The sequence below is a fragment of the Ambystoma mexicanum genome, chromosome 14 (assembly GCF_040938575.1).
Source record: "Ambystoma mexicanum isolate Mex_15411 chromosome 14, UKY_AmexF1_1, whole genome shotgun sequence".
NCBI lineage: Eukaryota > Metazoa > Chordata > Amphibia > Caudata > Ambystomatidae > Ambystoma > Ambystoma mexicanum.
The window spans coordinates 434,232,560-434,253,077 of NC_090940.1; the positions used below are offsets into that span (position 1 = coordinate 434,232,560).

Below are 20,518 nucleotides of genomic sequence, written 5' to 3' on the forward strand. Positions count from 1 at the left end.
GAGAACCAAGGAAAGTCAAGAGACTGAAGCTGTTTTGCCTAACAAGTGTTATAGTGATTACAAAGAAGAGCAAACTAAGTGAATTGTGAAAAAGCCTGGAAGGCTACCAAGTGGATTTGGAATCATTATTGAGAGCTGATAAAGTTGAATTGGCTGTGACTTTGAAGCTAGAAGAGCTGTCTTCTTGGGGAAGGGAACCTCACAACTTTCTGAACCATGTTGAACTTGAGGAAGGGAACCCCAAGGTCCTTTGGAACTGTGTTGAACTTGGGGATGGGTACCCCAAGGTCTTTTTGTGGAACTGTTTTGAACTTGGTGAAGGGAAAGCTGAAAAGCAAGCCAGGAGAAAAAGCTTTTAACTTTATTTTGACCACTGTTCATTTTGATGTGGACATCCCTACAGATTGTATATCTTTAGTTGTGAGGGCAAGTATAGGTTTTGTACACAGAAGGGCTTTTGAGTTGAACTTAATGACACAGACTATCCTTCGTTTCTTTAGGTTGGGAAATCCCACCTTAGCATAGTGAAAGTTAGGCCTTACTCTATCATGACGTTTGAGAAATAAACCGTTCTTATTATAGAAGAGTGAACCTGTTGTCTGTGTCTTACTTCAAGATGCCTTCACATTGGTCCCTGCTTATATTTCTAAGGTGCTTGTCCGTCAGTTGTGTATGCCAAAAGGAATAGTCCACTGTCCCAAAACTATCCTAATCTGACCCTAACACTCTAAAGCTAACCTATATTCGGAGAATGACTCCCTTCTCCTGAAGGTACTCTAGTACCAGTCTCTAAGCTTTTTGTCAGTTTGAGATATTCAAAGAGTTTCTTGTGATTTCTCGGATCAGTCTCTGTAAGTCTTGTGTTCTGGATTTTTTCCTTCTCCTTGGGATTCCTTTTTTGGGGTCTTTTATACGCTATAAACTCTGGTTGTTATTTTCAGCATTTTCTAGGAAGATTCTATTCAGATAGTCTTTCCTTCGGGGTAATTTATAGCTCAGCTTGCGTTTTTCTACGTGATTCTTTATTTGTTTCACTTGTCTAGTTCCTCTGAAGTCTGGTTCAGAATATTCTGCCCTTTTCATATTATAGTTAATTTATAATTGTTCTTTTATAACGCGCTCAATACATGAGATCAGTTTCTAAGCGCGAGACTGGGATTCAAACCTATGTTGCTTTGCATTGTCTTGCTTTCTAAGACAAACTTCTTGCCTCTTGCATAAAATATCTAAGAACTCTCCCCTTCTCTGGGGATATTGTTATCTCGTGTTCTATTCTCTTTATCTAATTTTCTTTCCTAGTATCCCAGTCATTTAAGTTCATCTACTTCAAGGATATGTTTGTCTCATGACTTCTATTGAGACAAATTGTTCACAGCATATAATGATTCCTGTTCGGCCTCCCGTTCTCCCCATTCTCCCTGGTTCCTTCTGTAGCGAAGAGGGAATGTCCTTGGGAGCCTTGTTCTTCTGCGACATTCTTTCAGGTATCAGAGTGTGTTCGCATTGCCTTCGTCACCGTGATTTTCCTTCTTGTTTCTCTTCTTACTATGGTGTCCTGATCTTCTGACTAGGGGACGGACACCCTGCGGGTCTCTGTAATCGATGGCATCGGCAATCGCTCTTGGCCTGCCGGTCCACCTTGAGCCTTCCATGAACTCTCCACCCCCTTCCTTAGTGCTCTTGCCCGGTTGGTCTCTCGTGCTGGGGTTGCGCTGTGACTCTGGCATCCCAGTCTCTCTCTCCGACCTCCTACCCTGCTTGTTTCTCGTGCTGGGATTGTAGCGTCTCTCTGGTGTCCCAGCTTGCAATCAGGGGCGAGTTCGAAACTTGCGGGCTTCCTCACTTGAGCATCTTCCACCTTCACCACGTATAGCGCAGTGCAGGGCCCTCTCTAGCCTACGTATGTATTCTTCTCTGTCCCCTCTCTCTCCCTAATCAGAGTACGTTATTTAACAAATAACATATTCTGAGTTAAAGGGACATGTTATTTTACTAGAAGATAATGGCATCACTGAGGAGTTTCTTCATATCAGCCTTGAATTTTAGAAACTTCGGATATTGGAGAGGCTGTCATATAGGTGTTGAGGGCAATATCCTCATGAAGAGCATTCTTACATGGTGGTGCATGGTTTGGGCAACCATTTGTGCAGCAGCAATAGCATGTTTTCTTCCTGTGGTGGTCAATTTCTACCGGCATTAGGGCAAAGCCAACAAGAGAATGTTTGTACATGGGTCTACTGTCATATATTGGCAGAATCTGCACGGACTTGTTTTGTTATGGTTTCATTACTGTGCATGATAATAGTACTGGCAATGCCAGACATTGCTCCTATGTTTCTATGCTGGGTGAAAGATTTAAGGCTTGATTAAAACACATATTTACATCTTTCACCTAGTACAGTGTGTGGCGTGCCCCTGCGGAAGCATGGTCATCATGAGCATTGTACATGCATGGTGGTTCAGGCTGGCCCGGATTGTGCTGCCAAGCTTGGGGCGGGGGGCTCCCAACATAGCTCACAGGGGAGCCCCCACATTTTGTGTTACGCCACTGGCATAGCCAAAATTGATGTTTTGCTGAGGTAGCCTCACCCAGAACCCACAAGGGAATTCTCAGTTGTGGCTTAAACTGGTGTAAATCCATTGTGGGAGTGTCTGTAGGTTTTGGTGTTTTTAAAACCCGACTGGCTGGCCACCAGAACCTTTGGGTGTTGTCTGGAGTGCGATTGGTGGGCTGGCTTAGACTATCCCAGGAGTGAATCTGTTACCAGTGGGAGACCTTGTCCATTCCTCAGATCCATTTCTGATCCTTACTTGAAGACTGCTATGAAGATGGGCTGCTGCTGAGGACCCTGGTTTGGTCATACTGACTGAGCCCTGGCTCCTTTGGCCCGTGCATCTTGGTCCTCCTTGCTGGTGGAATCCCACCCTGGGCTCCTTTGCTTCTTTCCATTCTTTTGCTGTTTGGACTTGCTGTCTTTGCTGGACTCTTCCTCACTTGCATTTGCTTGACCTCTGGTAACATTCTTCTGACCAAAGGCCTAAGCTGCAGTGCAGTGTCCTACCTGGTCATCCTGGCTTGGAAATCCCAACAGCTTGCTTTTACTCCATCTCATCTACTTTGTGGGGTATCTTGGGTTGCCTCCAACCACTGCCTCCATCATGGGGCAATTTCCTTGCTGGATGGCTGTGCCCTCCTGGTCACCTGGCATGACCTCTGACTTTTGCTGGGTTCCGTGAAGCTCCTGTCACTGCTGTTAGAGTTTTTCACCCACTGGTCATCCCTCCAGATGTCTTTTCTTGGGTGGGCCTTTCTCATCTGGTTCTTTGCTGGGTAATGGGCTTGAGTGATACCTATCTGGTGCCCCCAACTGCCGCTAGAAAGAGATAAACCCAAAATCCAAAGTACATGTGCGTCCGCCATTCCGGGCCAAATTCAGAGCAGCCACTACTGTGAGTTCCACTCCCTGGGTCCTGAACCTATGATTGGTTCTATTCTCAGTGATCTCCTGCATCCAGGATTAGTGCAGGTTTGAGGCTGCTCCTTCTACCACTGGTTTTCACTGTTCGGGGTGTGTCTACTGCTCCCCTGAGCTGACCTGTCACCTTTGCTACGTTCTTCCATGCTCCTCTCACTATCTTAGTGGCTGCTAAGTTTTCTGCCAAGTGGGTCATCTATTAAGGTGTCCTCTTTATTGGCCTTCTTTATTTAAATCGTTGCTATGTTGTGGGTTGGGGTCCCTAAAAACTCTGAGCCTCCAACCTCTCGGAGGTAGACCTAAAACCAATACCCAAACTCACTTACCAACCTGCCTTTCTTGGGCTAGATTCTCTGCAACCATCACTATGAGTACTTGTCACTGGGTCCTGATCCCATAATTAGTTACATTTTGCAGGATTTCCTGTGTTTGGGAGTAGTGGGGTCCTAACACACTTCACATTATTGTTGATCATTATCTGTAGTGAGCCCTGTGCTCTCTCAGCAACCAGCTCTTCCTGCTAGCTAGTTCTCAAATCCTAGGCTGGAACTTGTGGGGTCTCTTGGGCTGCTTGCTGACTGATTGCCTCTAATGCTGCTCCTGTAGGGTAAAGCAGAACATACCTACATTTGTCCTATCACTGTGGCAGGCCTTTGGGATGTGTCCCGTTGATTTAATTGATGGGAACTTTGGCATCACTTCACTCTGTTTCATAGGTGTTATAATAACAACAGGAAGCTCAATGGTTGAAGCACAGACCAGCTACAGAGCCTCTGCCATAGTTCCAGGCATCTTTGCTGTACATATTTACAGGTTGAATGGTTCTAGCTACTCTCTGCTATATGCCAGGTGAGAAGACACGCAGTACACCCACCGGCCATCCTCACATCACCAGCTCAGGCCCCCAATTGACACACATGGAACATTCAGGTACAACCCTCACCCAACATTCTCCTGAGCTGTCATCCATCACACTCGCCAACATTCTACCAGCATACGTCGAAGGCCAGTAGGACAGGACAAGACTGGACATACATTACAACAATAGGGACTTATGATGTTACAGTGGCTACTTTTGGTTACAGTGCTTCTGACTGTTCTTGTAGGGTAAACTGTGACATATCCAGATCCAGTACTGTGATTCTAATCTTACTTGACTTCTGTTGCCCTGTTTCTTATAGTACTATTTTTCTTCCTCCTTTCTGGGACCTAGCACTTACCTGTTAGGCTAGTTTCCAATAATGTGTTTCATGGAGTGTGGTGGAATCAAAAACGCAACGCATTACTATGTTTTACCCATATACATACTTTGTTGTTATATGTTACATACATTATGGTATATGCATAGTAAATTGTATTTTCATATCCGTTCATCACCTCCTAGGAATGAAGCTTGACTGTTCTGCTATGTTACTCATCAAAAGAGTTGTTTGTCTAACTTGGTGTGGACCCTTTTCTCCCATTAATGAGAGCCCTAGCAATTCCCTTGTATGCTTTGAGATAGTTTGCTTCTGCTAGAAGGTATGGTGGTAGAGCATTTCAGAGTGGAGCCCTCCATTACATCTCTTACATCTAACTGGATTGATGCCTACTAAATTCAGCTTGGCCAATGTCAAGTATCGGATTGGTTGGAACAACAGGAACATCCTTATAAGAGAACCTGGAGAGCAGCAATGGATGGATTTATTAACCAGATATAGGTTCTTGAAAAGACCCCCACTTCTTCTGACCTTCAGTGTAGAGGTGATATAGTGTGATGTTGGCCACCTTTCATGTTTTTGGACTATGTCATTTTTAAAGTAGCTTTCCCAGAATCCCTATGAAAAGGTTTTTATAGTAGTTTAATTGAGAGATGACTAACATGAAGACACACATGATATTTTGAGAAAGCTATAGAGTGATAAGGATCCACTTTAAGCATGCATTGGTGGCAGAATTGACTCTTAGTGATAGTGATCACTTGGGGAGCAAATGAACGGTCAGGGTGAAATATCAATCCCCAATTCTGGACTTTGGTGTGTGTCTGGTAGGCCCAACAGATCAGGCCAGGTCAAATGTAGAAGCCACAGGGCTGGTGAATAGGTTTTTGGTTGTAGGCCCATAAAGGAACAACCAATCAGTTTGCATCTAGTGTTGGAGCTGGTTTCGGAAGTTAGCAATGTAAGGGTGCTAATCCCTAGATCCCTCGTCCACTTGATTCTAGGTGCTCACAACATGCATGTGTTAGTTATCCTATGTTGTGTGCTACAATGTAGCAGGACACTAGAGACACATGGGAATGGAAAAGTATCAGTGAAAGGGCAATGCATGGGTACTCTGCAGAAAATGTTGGTTGTCTTGAGGAGACAATCAAAATGTGATTTGGCAAATGCGGTTCCAGATGTAGAAAGGTAATAACTCAATGAGACCATGAGTGTTAAGGAAGCAAACAACATTTATTTCACAAATGTTCTGCATGACCTTAAAATATTTTAAAAAATGTATCAAAACTGCATAAAAAAGCCCTAAAATATACGATGAAATACTCTTCAAGATTTCTGAAAATACTAAAGTTTCCCCTCACGTGCCCCTAAAACCATTTTGTTTAATTAAAACAGTCTCAAAATGCTTCTTAAAGAAGGCTGCCAGTGCATTCTCAAAAGAGCACTTTGGAGGGGGTCCTGAGGTGTTTTAGGGAACAAATGAGTAGTGTGTTACAGGTTTTTATCTGGCTGGAGAACATTACCTATGGAGATGGGGCACTACCAAGGGGAGCAATCTATGAAGAACCCTAAACCCCTACACAAGACCTACCTAGTCTAGTATGAGGGGAAGCAAATCCCCCCAACACCCTCAGAGAAGGAGGTGATGATTAGTTTGAGAGTGATTTTTACTTTGTCTTTGTGTTGCATCCACTCCATTTCCTGCACACCTACCTGGTGGGGCAGTGGTATTAATGCACCGTTTGTGAGTCACATCCAGCACCAGAGGGGGACTGCAGAAGCAGTGGTAGGCTCCTTGGGTGTTGACGCATTCTCCATTCTCACAGGCGGTGAGGCTTCCACACTCATCGTGATCTGCAGAGGTAGGAAAGAGAGGGTGTCACAGTGTCTTGAGATTGAGGCCATAAGGAAGTGACCAGGAACTATTCCTAAACAGGGAGACAGGGAGGTTTACACAGATACCCAAAGGTAAGAGCTGAATATGGAAACTGGAGTGTTGATGCTTTCTCAATTCTGTCAGGCTGTGAGGCTTCCACACTCATCTTGATCTGCAGAGGCAGGAAAGAGAGGGTGCCACAGATTTATGAGATTGATGGTATAGGGAAGGTGAAGAGGAGCTATCCACGAACAGCGATAAAGGAGGGTTACACAGAGACCTAATGGTAAGGGCTGAATACAGAAACTGGGGTGTTGACACATTCTCCATTCTCGCAGGCGGTGAGGCTTCCACGCTCATCGTGATCTGCAGAGGCAGGAAAGAGAGGGTGTCACAGATTTTTGAGATTGAGGGCATAAGGAAGATGAAGAGGAGCTATCCCTGAACAGTGAGGAAGGGGGCTTACACAGAGACCTAAAGGTAAGGGCTGAATACAGAAGCTGGGGTGTTGACACATTCTCCATTCTCACAGGTGGTGAGGCTTCCACACTCATCGTGATCTGCAGAGGCAGGAAAGAGAGGGTGTCACAGATTTTTGAGATAGAAGAAGAGCTATCCTTGAACAGGGAGGAATAGAGGTTTACACAGAGAGCTAAAGTCAAGGGCTGGAAACAGAGGGAACAGTGTACACAGAATCCTGAGGATGATGATAGATAACATGGAGCAGAATGGGACCTGGCAACACATTCTGAGTATGAGATTGGAAGACATGGAGGGAGAGAGGCAAGCACTTACCAGAAACCTGTGGATAAGGTTGAAAATAGAGAGAAGAGTGTACACAGAACCTATGAATGAGGGACAGGAAGGGAGGCACAAATACAGAGAGAGAGGAATGATGGTCAGAATGGCATGATGTGACTGACAGGTGTCCATATCTTGATAACTGCAGGGACCAACCTTTGTCTTATAATTCAGAATGGAATATTGTTGGTGATGTTTGTCGAAATCTCTGCTGGAATTAATTCCAGAACAAACCTCACTCCTGTATCCAAATGTGTAGATTTGCTTATCGGGTTACCACCATCTCCCTCTACTCTTCTCCTTGCACTCTTCGCCCCCAAGCATTACTCAACCTATCTTTTTGCTTTCCACCCAGCAACAACTCCCGTTTCTGCTCCTTTTCATTCGTGGCACCCTTCACTAGAACTCTCTACCTGCAGAAAAGTAAAGCATCATCACTGTTCAAATCAGCTCTCAAGAAACACTTCCTTTCCCTGAAAGGTGCATACCTGTAGTCATCCACTGCCATTACCCCCTTGATCTCACTCATCCTGCTTCACTATTTGTCATTGTGACTAATATACATTACTGTAAAAGTTGCTTGCCAACATGTATGCTAGCCTATATCATCTCTATTCTTTGCACCATTGTTCCTCTCTCTCTGCTGGTTGTCAATGGCAGGTCCCTGGGTAACGGAAGGCGTTAGTTTAGGCATTTCAAGTTGGCATTAGTAATTGTAGCTACTAGGGAGGATTTTATTGGTTGTAATTACAAATTCCTTTTCCTTAACCTAACCATCATATCAGCCAGCTACTATTGTCCCAGTCCAAAATGGGGAACTTCCTGCTCAGCAGTAATCGGCTAAAGACTATTGTGATGCAGTTTGGAACCTCTGGAGAGGTTCTAAAACTGCTTTCCATTCAAGATCAGTTCAGGTGTGGTCACAGCGCTCATGAGCTCCATAGAAAACAAGTGAAACCAGAGAAAATGAAATCATACATCCTGAAAGATGTCCATTAGAAAGTGCCAGTGATGATATTATTCGGATAACTGACTGAAGTATATCAAAATCAATATTCATGAAAGTATTTCCAATGCAGTACTTAATTTGAAGTTGTTTGTAAAAAGTTGTTAAGAAGTTAAAAAGCCAAAGACAGTATTTCCTGAAACCAGTGTAATGTATTTTTGAGGAAAAGGTGCTTTTGAATATTTACAGAAAGTAATTGTAAGACGTTGAGTTGGACTTGATCTTCGTGCGCGTGGCAGCGTTAGAAGCATTCTAGTTGAAAGAGCCGGCCCGCGTACTTGTTCAAAAGGCATTGCAAGGCATTTTCTTGCGAGCGTGTTGTGATCCGGGCCATGCACGAGTAAAGGACCCTACGGCGTGAGGCAGCGTGACGGTGAGGGCAGCATCGTGTATTGTGTTATAGCTGAGTTGCGCAGTTTCGAAGAACTAGCTGTGGAGATCTGATCAGCTAATTCAGAGCGCAGTGTTGTTTAGTTGAAAGAAGCAGTCTTTCTCTGTTCGTTTCAGTGACGCATTGGATGTAAGTAATCCAAGCATGCACGCGCGAACCCATTTAAGGCTGAATTGAATTTTGCAGCGTTTCCACAGCTGATTTAAAAGCATTTACATATTTAGTTGAAGATTCCACTGGAGTGGCAACGATTAGCAGTGCTAAGGCAAGGCGTTAAAGGAACGTTGAACTGTTAAGAGAAGCGTGGCACAGCTACGTCACTGTGTAGAAGCAAAGGCAGTCTAGAAGAGAATGGCAAACAGGGCAATGTTTCATTTAATACAGTGATACAAGACTTTAGAAAGTAGTTTTCAGTCAAATGGAAATCCTGTCCATGATTCTACTGTTCAAGGCAAATGGAAACGTCTAGAAGTAAATGAGTTAGATACATCTACAGCAGAAAAGGATTAAAGGAGTCACAGTGAGTTCAGCAGTAGAGGGCAGTTGCAGACCTACAAGAATCCAACATTTATTATTTGCCTCTCGGCTATTGTCAGAGGCAGTCAGGTAATCAGTAGTTCTGGGGAAGTACATACTATTTAAAGTGTTAGACAGCACAGGTTTGATGCTAATTAATGATGTATTATTTGCAGGTAATCCTGAGTTCCAAGGCGGCTAGAAGTTGAAGGAAACCAGAGAAATCCTGACCATTTATTATTTTATCCACTTCCCCTTTCCCCTGGTCTGGTCAACTCAATAGTTGTTTCAATAAATTGTTGGGTGTATTGGTTTGGGGGATCTGGTGGGGTATTTGTCTGCTCCTGCAGGATTTTGACCCTGGGACCTGTTAGTCAAGGACCAAGTGGATGGACAAGATACATTATAGTTCAACACCTTTATTCTAATACAACACATTGGTTAATGAAAATGCAAACATGGCCTATGCTGTTCAACTACACGCAAAAACGCAAAAGAGACAACTGTTTCAAAAAGTATGTTACGGTGGTAGAGCAAGTGCTATGGGAAATTAACTAACAAAACAGTGGCTTTATGGTCCCCGGTTTTTGGACTAACATAAACTATCCATAAAGCAAACAAACAACCTTTTACTAAAGATGTCACGGTGTACATCTAATGGAATGAAAAGACATACATAATTTTGTTCATATTGAGTGTTTGCTCTTTTTTTATTGAACCCAGTTCGAAGAAACAGCATTCGTAAACGTGTGTCGTCTAATGTGTCGTCTAATTATGGGATCATTCTGTACTTTGCTCTGTATCCCCAACACCTGAGTTTTAATCAACATGTAGCCAGTTGCCATGTTGTGCACTTGGCCTCGTTTTGTTGTTAATGGCGGAGCTCGGGAGGGGCGGTTTTGGCGAAGTGATGTGTCGGGGCAGGAAGCCCCAGTTAAGTTAGTAAATAGAGTTGAGACCAGTTTGTTATATGTGGACCTCCTTCTTTATGCGTGCAGCGGCACAGTGAGATACATACATCCCAGTGCCCGGAGCGACTAGACTGTGGCCCTGACACCAGTGGAAATAGAGCATATAAAAACCTGGGCCGACATTTAGGAGCTAGGTGGAGGTTTTCTTGAAGTTGCGACACTCTGTGTGCAGTGTTCTTTTCTGGCAGTGGTGAGTGCTGGTGGTTGGAGAGAAGGGCACCAGAGGAAGGCATGCTGCTTTGTGAGCACTCATTACTTTTTGCTCCCCCTCCCACTCCGACTCCAGTCCCTGCTGTACAGTGTATGCATGAGTAAATGTAGCAGAGGCTGCACTAACTAAAGTGAAGAGGGGCCACAAGGAGGTTTCCTCTGGGAAAAGGGGATGTGTGAGGCCTGGCCAGTTTGGGGGTAAGAAATGAAATACCTTCTTTACATGAATGTTGCGTTGAAAGGAAAGACAGCTATTCCTTCCCGTGATTGTGAGATAGGGAGTGCATGACATATAATGAGCACTTCATGAGGTAGTAATGTTTGGGAGGCGTTAAGGGACACAATGAAGGGTCATGTAATTGTGATTGACCTCCTCCTCCCCATCTCTAAAAAAATCTAATTCAATTAGCACCTTTAGCTATCATCCCAGCAAACCAGGACGCTGAGGAAGGGGACATTATGTGCCGGTATAATGCCCCGTGTTCCGAGCTCGGATGGCCACCACTCTTCCCTAGCTTTGCTGCAAGTCAAGCACCCCTGCCCACCTAATTCACCTTCTATGTATGCAAAACAATCTGCTTTACTTACCTGATCATCTACCTGCAGTGCCTGTCATCTCCTTCACATGGAAAGAGAAAAGATGCTTGTTTTGAAGTGTCCTTGCCTTTGTTCCATGGCAACCATGATTGTTTGGACCAAATGTTTCCTTATTATTTATTGTAAACATTAAAACCTGATGTCCGGCCTAATCTACTGGTAATGACACTGACAAGCCCACTTTAAGCTATACCACTTTGTTTGAGCCCTTAACATGGGTGGCAGTCTGTGTCAGGATCGGACCAGTGGCTGGGTTCTTATAGCCTAAAAGTAAGCTCCAAAATATCTCAATTTCGGAAATGGAATCCTGACTCCATCTATCCTAGGCAGATTACTAAGAAGAAGAAATAATGCTATGGTTGAAGTCACCTTAGAAAGCCATGGTGTGAACCAGGTTCAGCCTCTGCGCAGACCACGTCAAGGCATTCTTACTGTCTTGCCACAGCTTTCTTGGAGCTCTATGGCAGACACTTTGATCAGGTTCATTTCATTTTAGCTATAGCACCTCGCACTTCTCAGAGTGAATCCGATGCTACAACTGGGGTTGGGTTTAGAGTGTGCAGATTGCAAGTGAAGACCTTTTTTCAAGTATACTCGGGTGTGTCTGGCACAGGAAAAAACAATCTGTGCCCAATGCAAGTATTAGACCCCTCATGCCACTACATGAAGTTTGGAGCCTTGCCCTGACATACATTTCTGAGCCGCAGACTAAGTCAGATAGGGCTTGCAGGCCACTCAGACCTCTCCCTTGCAAAGTCCAAGGACCAGGTTTCACTTCCCCCTACTTATTGACAAAAACAGAGAAAGAAAAAATAGCGTGCTTAAAAAGTCCAATAAAAACCAGGAAAAAGTAAAGTCCTGAATATCGAGATGCAGATTAACCCAAAAAGTTGAAATAAAAAAAAAAATGCAGAGGCTGCATGAAGCAGCAAGTGTAGTGAGTATTAAGGAACAAACTTGTTGGGTAGGCTATATGGGGTGGATCTCATCTCTTCTCCCCAGAGGGGAGCCCTTTTTTGTGAGGCTAAGGAGGTGAGCCCGCTATGCAATACTCCCCCTAGGGTGGCAGTAAGTTTGACCTCAAAGGGAGGGACTCTCCTCTTGGGGACAAGGACTCACATTCCACCAAGGAACTCCCTAACCCCCTATCATATGAGCCCCTCATACCATCATTCAGAATAATCATCTTGAGAAAAGTTACTGGTTTTCTTATTGTGACACCAATCACAAACTTGAAGTCAAACATATTGAGAGGAACAAGAGTAAAGAAGGTCTAGAGAAGCCAACCATACTGGCAAGAGGAAGATCGAGCAAGTAATGGAGAGTGCCCGAGAGAAAGAAAGAAACGACTACAGTCCTATGGTGGTGGAGGACCCAGGAAACCTAAGTTAAAAAGGAAGAAGGACTAGCATCCTGAGAACATGATACCCAGGAGTTTCAAAGAAGCAAGAAGCTACTGAAACATGGGAGATCCTCAGTCATGAGGATTCAGCCAGGCAACGATAAAAAGAAGCGCAGAGAGAGCTAGAAGCCGCGCTGTGCATGCATGAAGTCAGAAGAAGCAATGGCATGACCCAGGAGTTGTGGACTGTGCAGCCCATGAACATCACCGAAACCGCTGGACTATTGGCTCTGCTGAACCACAAGAATGAACCAGAGAAAGCAGGAATGAACGCCAGAGCTGTCCACACTCCAGGAGGGACCCCGACCCTGCAGGAACACCCAGTGAGCCCAGCCCATAGTGTAGAATGTAACGGTAGTGGAGGGAGACCCGGTAGAGTAAAAAGGGATATAGACAGCACTCATCCTACTCGTCCCAGTGAGTGGCTAAGAGTCAAAACAAGTCAAGATAACTTAAGGACTCATCCTACTGGTCCCAGGGAAGGGGTAAGAGCCAAGTCAAGTGAAGAGCATTTAGGGACTCATACAACTTGTCCCAGTAAATGGTCAAGAGTCAAACCAGGTGAAGAGCACTTAGGGAACTCATCCTACTCATCCCAGTGAGTGGATACAAGTTAAAGCATGCGAAGAACGCGTAGAGACCCAATCTACTCATCCCAGTGAACAGACAAGAGCCAAGGAAAGTGAATGGAGAAAGAACCATCTGAATAAGAAATATAAATGATCACAACATGCAAACTTAAGTGAATAAAGCAACAAAGAGACACTGCAAGTTATTATTAAAGATCAAAACCCTAAATTGATAAAAGTTTGTCTAGGAAGGAAAGGGGATACGCCAGAGGTGGAAGAGCCCTCTTGCAGAATTGTACTAACTGATTCAGGAATTCATCAAGAGCTATTTAAGAATAGATAACTGAAACTAAGAAGGCGTGTCCCGGAGGATGGAGTTATTCTCCTGGACCTTTTTGTATTCTTTTGTTGCTAACGTGCCATAGCCCGCAGTCATTTTGCTTGTTTTGGTAAGTGGTAGGGTTAGCGTAGATTAGTTATGGGACGGAAGACTTACTATTGCTTTACACTACACTATTGATGATGAGCACCATGGTTAGTTTTGTGTTAGGTAGGGCAAACTTTTAGAGTAGGGACAGGAAGGCCTTTTCTTATCATTTAAATAAAGCAATACAATTTGGGCATGTCACCATTCGGCCCATTTCCTTCTCTTGACCTACCACAGAGGTTAAGACGGATTGGAGCACATAAGGAGAGCACATCTAGGATGTTCTCGCTGACATCTTTTTTTAAAAAGCATTGGCTTTTATATAGGAATGGGATGGCCGTTTGTTAGGAACTGCCATAACAATACTACCTCACCCTAGCAGGGCAACAGCTGGAACATTGTGAGATTGGATGGGCATATGAAAGCAATGCCTGGCAATACCCATCCCATGCCAACACAAAAGCTACAACTGTTGGCATTGTTAATGCTTAATAGGACTTTGGTGCAAGGAATATATATATATAAATTAAGTGGCTGAAGGTACACCTTGATTAAGACATTTACATCACACCAGTAGCACATTTTCAACTACAATTGAGCCATTAACGCTCAGAATGCCAAGGAATAACACTCTGTGGCCCAAGTTGGACGTCAGCCCTGAAATTGCAAATACTCTACCTTGAAGGGATTACCACACCCACTCTTTCACTTGAGGGACTCCTACTATCTCTTATCCGTGACTGAATATTCTATAAATGTACTCTGCATCTCAAAACTATAGAATTATTTGGCTAGTTGCAATTTCTGTACACAATTTTCATTGTCCACACTCCATGTCCCAATTTAATGTTGTGAATAATGCCAGCTTCTAGAGCCTGGTTCTCAGCCAGCTTGTAGATCAATCAATCCTTTTGCAAAGTGCCCTATTCAGGGAATGCTGTGGTCACTGCTTAGCCCTATGTACATTGTTTCTCTTTGAAATACAAAATTCAAATAAATTGTGAGTGACTGCTTGAGAAACCAGTAAGTAAGATGTGATCTCAAAGATGTGTAAGTGAAGAGCTGAACTGTACAAGCCGGTATACTGCCCAACTCGTGATCAGGTCCACAGCCTTTACTTAATGAACTGATCTCCCCCTCGAGGCAGCCGTGAACCCAAACATTCAAGACTTTCTACACAATCACCCCGCTATGCTAAGGCCCCTCTTCTTTTCCTTCAGATCTGATTAGGAGGATGCATGTTGAGCATTGTAAATGTCAAGTGATCAAAATAAACCCCATCAAATTGAAGCTAATTATTTTCTCGAGAGCAAAAAAAGACTTGTACATTTAGTTGGTACCTGGAGTGTATCTGGGAGTACAATTTGACAAGCCCATTTGAAATGTTGCAAACCAATGTTTCAGCAGTGAGCTCTGTCCGGGTTAGCTTTATCACTTTCTGATGGTTCCCAGAGTTTGGTTTGACTTAGGAAAGTCTAAAATGAAAACATTCCACCAAAACCTCTGCTTGGGTGTGCATATCTCTGCCATGCACTGCTATTAAAAACCGATGTGAAATGGAAACACCTGTTGTAAATTAGGCAATCAGCCTCGATTCTGGCAGCCCTGGGGTTAGAATTGGGTCTATCCAGAATAATATTTAAGGGGTACGCCAACATAACCGAAGCCAGCTGGATACTAAAGCAGGCATGCCCAAATACTGTAGGGGAATGGATATTTAAAGATTTGATCCTCCAGACACATGCTCAGCCAGTGTGTTAAGACCTCGTAAATCAGATTGCCTCGAATGGATATGAAAATAGATGACACTGTAACCATAGTTCGAGGGGATTGGGTCCTCCGACATATTCCATATCTATGACAGTAATCACCACAGCTGTGCTGCTTCGGAAAATCTGTCTGCGTCCTGCGTCGATGACGTCGATACGCCGTCCTCGAGGGCCTCCGTCGAGCCGACGTCACCGGATGTTATAAGTAGGACGCACGACGCCCGTAGCCTCAGTTCCGTTTTTTCCATGAACGCGTTCGCTTCGGAGATCTCGGCGCGCCTCGATTCTACTGAATCCTGTTCTTTCGGTTCTTTGAACCTGTTGCTTCATTGCTATCGAATATGTTGTCTTCGGCTTCTTCCACCCCGTGGTCCGGGTTTAAGAAGTGTCGGGTATGCGGGTCTAAGATGTCCCTGACAGATACGCACGACGCTTGCCTCTGGTGCCTCGGGGAGGACCATGATACGGACGACTGTGTCGACTGCCAATCGCTCACTTCGAATGCCTTGCGGGAGCGTAAGAAGAAGCTGTCGGTCGGTAAGGTGGCCAAGCCCCAGAAGTCACGTTCCACTGATCTTTCGACAGACGATTCGAGGGGCGACTCTCCGCATCGACGTCATGAGTCCGGGGGTTCTCAGTCTCAGAGTCGGTCCCGCCAGACCTCTGTCTCTTCGAGGCACTCCAGGAAGCACCGTCACAGGTCGCCTTCCCCGTCCTCTTTCAAGGACTCCGCCCGTCGGCGGGTAGCTTGTCCCAACAAGCATTCCACTCCTGAGGAATGGGATTCGTTCCGAAAGGAGATGTTGGCGATTTTTCAATCGCAGGGCTCCGGTCCGGCCGCGCCGTCTGAGAACGCCGGTCGAGGCCGCGCTAGAGACACTGCTCGTCCGCCTTCGGGCTCGAGCAGTCATCGCGACCACTGGGTGCCTTCGAGGTCCCGGTCGGACAAGGATGGTCGCTCTAGGCATGCCCGTTCCAGGTCCCGGTCCTCGACGCCATCGAGACCGCGAGACTCTGTGAAGTCTTCGAAGAAGACATCGATGCCAGCGGCGCCGAGGTCGTCGACCGACTCTCTCGAGAACCCGCCTCCAAGGAAGTCGTCGACGTCATCGGCGCCCAGGCTGTAGAGAGACACACTCGGGGCTCCGCCCTCGAGGCCTGTGTCAGCGCCGTCAAAGCTGTTGGCGCCACGCTCAATGTCGACACCCATTCCGTCGACGCCCTCGATGCCTTTCGAGGCAGCCTTGTCGGAGGTACCCTGTGGCACGGTGGCACCCCCCAGAAAGGCGATGGCTAAGGCTAAACATGTCTTTGTGCCTTTTTCTGTACCCTCTTTCTAACCTGTGGATTATATTTCTGAGGTGGAGGAGGTCTGAGGAAGGTAAGGTTCCTGCATTGGTTCCTGATGACATTGTTTCTGGTCACAGTCAACTTGAGGATCTGCGTCAGTCACTGCACGACGCCAGTGGTCTGGACACCTCTCCGGAGGTGGAGTTTGGTAGGCCGGAGCCTGGCACGCATGCCAAATCTTCATATCGGCGCCTCATGTCGAGGGTCACTGAATACCTGGGTTCGTCTGCCCCCCTGGGGATTTTCACCAGGATGACCTGACTGATATCTTGGACCAAGGTCCTCCAACTGACCCGGTGCTGCCATTCCATATGGCCTTGCAGAGAAGGGTGGCTGCGGCTTGGACTTCGGAGAGTCTTCCGGCAGTGAGCAAGTCCTTGCCGAAGAAATATCGCCCAGCGACCCCTGCTACTTGACAACGCACCCTACTCCGGAGAGTTTGGTGGTGCAGGCGGCTACGGCCCCCGCAAAGCAGGTGTCGTACCCTACCATCCCTCCTGATAGGGACGACAAACGTTTTGACGGCTGGGCGAAGAAGGTGTTTTCTTCTGGGTGTATGGCGCTTCAGGCTGCCAACTCCATTTGTGCCTTGTCTCGTTTCACGAACACTCTGTGAAAATGCATTTCCTTAGTGGCTGATCATATCCCCGAAGGGGAGGAAAGGGATGGTTTCCTTGCTATCGTGCAAGATGGCAAGGATGCCATGTGTGAATCCATTTAGTCGGGTCTGGACATGGTTGACATGGTTGATTGCGTCAGTCGGTCCATGGCGACGAGCACCGGAATGCGCAGGTTTGCGTGGTTGCAGAAGTCGGGTTTTGCTCCGGATGTGCAAGCCTGGCTCCTCAACATGCCCTTTGATGGTGAACATCTTTTTGGCAGCAAGGCTGACGAGAGTCTTGAGTGGTTGCAGACCTTGAAAGCTGCAGTGAAGTCGTTGGGTGCTGCAGTCCGCCAACCTCCGCCTTTTTCGTACTAGGGGACAGCAATGGAGGGGAGGTTCTTTTCGTTATTACTCATCCTTTAGTAGAGCGAGAAGAGCTGTGAGTCAAAGGGGCAACCGTAGGAGTGCCAGAGGTGGTAAACAAGGTATTCGAGGTGCCAAGGCCGCGCAAGCAGTTGCCTCTTTGCCCTCAGGCACTGCCGCAGCCGCTTCAGCTCAGTCATGAGGCCCATGCTTCTCCGGTTGGGGGAAGGCTGGCGCAGCATCTTGTAGAATGGCGTGCCATTGCTTCAGATGTGTGGGTTCTGGAGATCATAGCCCACGGCTACTGTCTTCCTTTCCGGCAGAGGCCTCACGATAATCCACCAGGGAATCTCTCTTTGAAGAGTCTGTATCCGCTACTTGCGCAGGAAATTCAATCCCTGCTGGAGAAAGGCGCCATAGAACTGGTGCCTGTAGCGGAAAGGAACAAGGGATGGTATTCCCCTTATTTTTTGATTTCGAAGAAAGACGGGGGATTCAGACCCATCATGGACTTGCGCGGTTTCAACAAGCTCCTTCGGAAGGAGAAGTTCAAGATGGTTACTCTTTCTCAAGTCCTCCAGGCCCTTCAACTTCAGGACTGGTTGGTGTCTCTAGACCTCAAGGACGCTTATTTTCATGTGCCGATCCATCCCAAGCACAAGAAGTACCTGAGGTTCGCGGTTGGCGACTTGCACTTTCAGTTTCGGGTCCTGCCATTCTGATTGACCTCCGCCCAAGGGTCTTCACCAAGCTCATGGTGGTGGTGGCAGCGTATCTCAGGAAAGGGAGGATTCACGTCTACCCCTACCTGGACGATTGGCTGATCAGGGCGCGCTCTCCCGAGCAAGTCCTGGATCATCTGTCTGTCACCTGCCACTCCCTTCACAAGCTGGGTTTCTCCCTCAACTTAAGTCCCACTTGACGCCAACTCAGAGGCTCCAGTACATCGGAGCAGCGCTCGACACGTCCCTGGGGCAGTGTTTTCCTCCCCAGGTGAGGGCTCATCACATTCAGCAGATGGCGCACAAGTTCCAACATGCCCAGAGTCTCCCTTCGTTCGAGTTCTTGAGATTGCTCGGCCTCATGGCATCCTGCATTCTTCTGGTGCCCGAGGCCAGGTCGCGGATGAGATCTTTGCAATGGGCACTCAAGCTCCAGTGGTCTCAGTCCTCCGGCAGGAGGTAGGACCCCGTTCAGGTGCCGCCCTCGGTCGCCCAGGACCTTCTGTGGTGGGCCGTCGAAAGCCACCTGATGAAGGGGGCTCTGTTTTGGCTGCCCTGGCTGGAGGTGACGATCGTGACGGACGCGTCCCTCACGGGATGGGGAGCTCATGCCAACAAGCTGACGGTCAGCGGTCGTTGGTCTCTGTCGGAGTCCAGACTCCATATTAATCTGTTGGAGCTGAGGGCTGTCAGGCTTGCCCTGAAGGCTTTTCTGCCGACTGTGCGAGGAAAGAATGTCCTGATTCTGACAGACAACACAGTGGCCATGCACTACCTCAACAAAAAGAGGGGGCAGGGTCACTTCCTCTGTGCAGGGAGGCGATGCAGCTCTGGTTCTGGGCAATCCAGCAGGAAATTTCGATCTCGGCAGTTCATCTGGCTGCAGACGAAAACAAGACGGCGGATGCTCTGAGCAGGCAGAGCGCGATCTCTCACGAGTGGGAGTTGGCTCAGGAGATTCTCCTGGAGATCTTCGCCCTATAGGGGACCCCTCAAGTGGATCTCTTAGCCTCCAGTGTCAACTGGCAGTGCGAAAGGTTCTGCTCGCAGGAATTTCCTCCAAGAGGAGCCTTAGGAGACGCGTTCGTGGTGGAGTGGTCATTCCCCCTGCTGTACGCATTTCCTCCAGTCCCCGTCATCCCGCAAGTGCTGCTGAGGTTACGGAGGTTCGGTTCCCTGATGATCCTCATTGCTCCAGCATGGGCCAGGAGGACGTGGTACCCGGACCTTCTCGACTTGTCCATTTGCCCTCCACGTCGTCTTCCCTACCGAGACGATCTGCTCTCACGGGAGGGGGTCAGGTTCTCCATCCAGAGGTCAGATCCCTCAACCTTCACGCTTGGCTTCTGAAAGGTTGAGGTATAAGGATTGGGACCTCCCTGAAGACGTGGTGGAGGTGTTGCTTTCGGCCAGACGGCCGGCAACAAAGTCCCTGTACTGTTGCCATTGGAGAAAGTTCTGCGACTGGTGCAGGGTTAAGAATGTGGATCCTTTGTCATGTGACATTCCTGTGGTTCTGTCTTTTTTGCTTTCTTTAGCCCACAGGAGCTTGCAAGTGGGTACCATTAAAGGTTACCTGGTGGCGCTGTCTATATTTAAGCGCTCGTCTGAGGAGTGTTCTTATTTTAAAATTCCTTTAATTTCTCAGTTTCTAAAAAGGGATCACTAATGTGTTCCCTCTGTCACCTTTCCAGGTGCCCGGTTGGGATTTGAACCTTGTTCTCAAGTTTCTAAGGCGTGCTCCATTTGAGCCTTTACATTCTTGCCCTTTGAGACTGTTACCTCTTAAAACTGTATTTTTAGTTGCGGTCACTTCCGCTCGCAGAGTGAGTGAGTTACAGGCACTTTCAGTTAAGCCACCCTTCACTGTGTTTCATAAGGACAGGGTTGTCCTTAGAGTTCGTCCTTCCTTTCTTCCGAAGGTGGTGTCGGAATTTTATTTAGGCCAGAAGGTTATTCTTCCGGCATTTTATCCTCCTCCATATCCTGGTAAGGAGGAGGAGAGGCTCCATAGGTTGGATCCTAGGAGAGCTTTAAGCTTCTACATTTCTCGCATGTCCCGGGTGGGAGTGGACGATCAGCTCTTTATTGGTTACTCTGGAAGGCGTTTGGGACAAGCTGTGACTAAGCAGACTTTGTCCAGATGGATTATCTTGGCAATTTCTGAATGTTACCGCCTGGTGGGTAAGGACCCTCCAGTAGGTTTACGGGCCCATTCGACTAGGAGTATGGCTGCCTCTATTGCCCTGCAGAGGGGTGTTCCTAT

The 20,518-nt window shown here is 46.8% G+C and overlaps 1 protein-coding gene across 4 annotated transcripts in view; it reads right to left on the reverse strand.

Annotated features, from left to right (window-relative positions):
* LTBP2 (latent transforming growth factor beta binding protein 2) overlaps window positions 1–20,518 on the reverse strand; it is a 1,918,131-nt gene that overhangs the window by 70,471 nt on the left and 1,827,142 nt on the right. For all 4 annotated transcript variants that reach the window (XM_069637635.1, XM_069637634.1, XM_069637633.1 and 1 more), the window contains one exon: window positions 6,392–6,532. In XM_069637635.1, coding sequence (XP_069493736.1) covers window positions 6,392–6,532 — 141 coding nt within the window. The remainder of the gene's footprint in view (window positions 1–6,391; window positions 6,533–20,518) is intronic.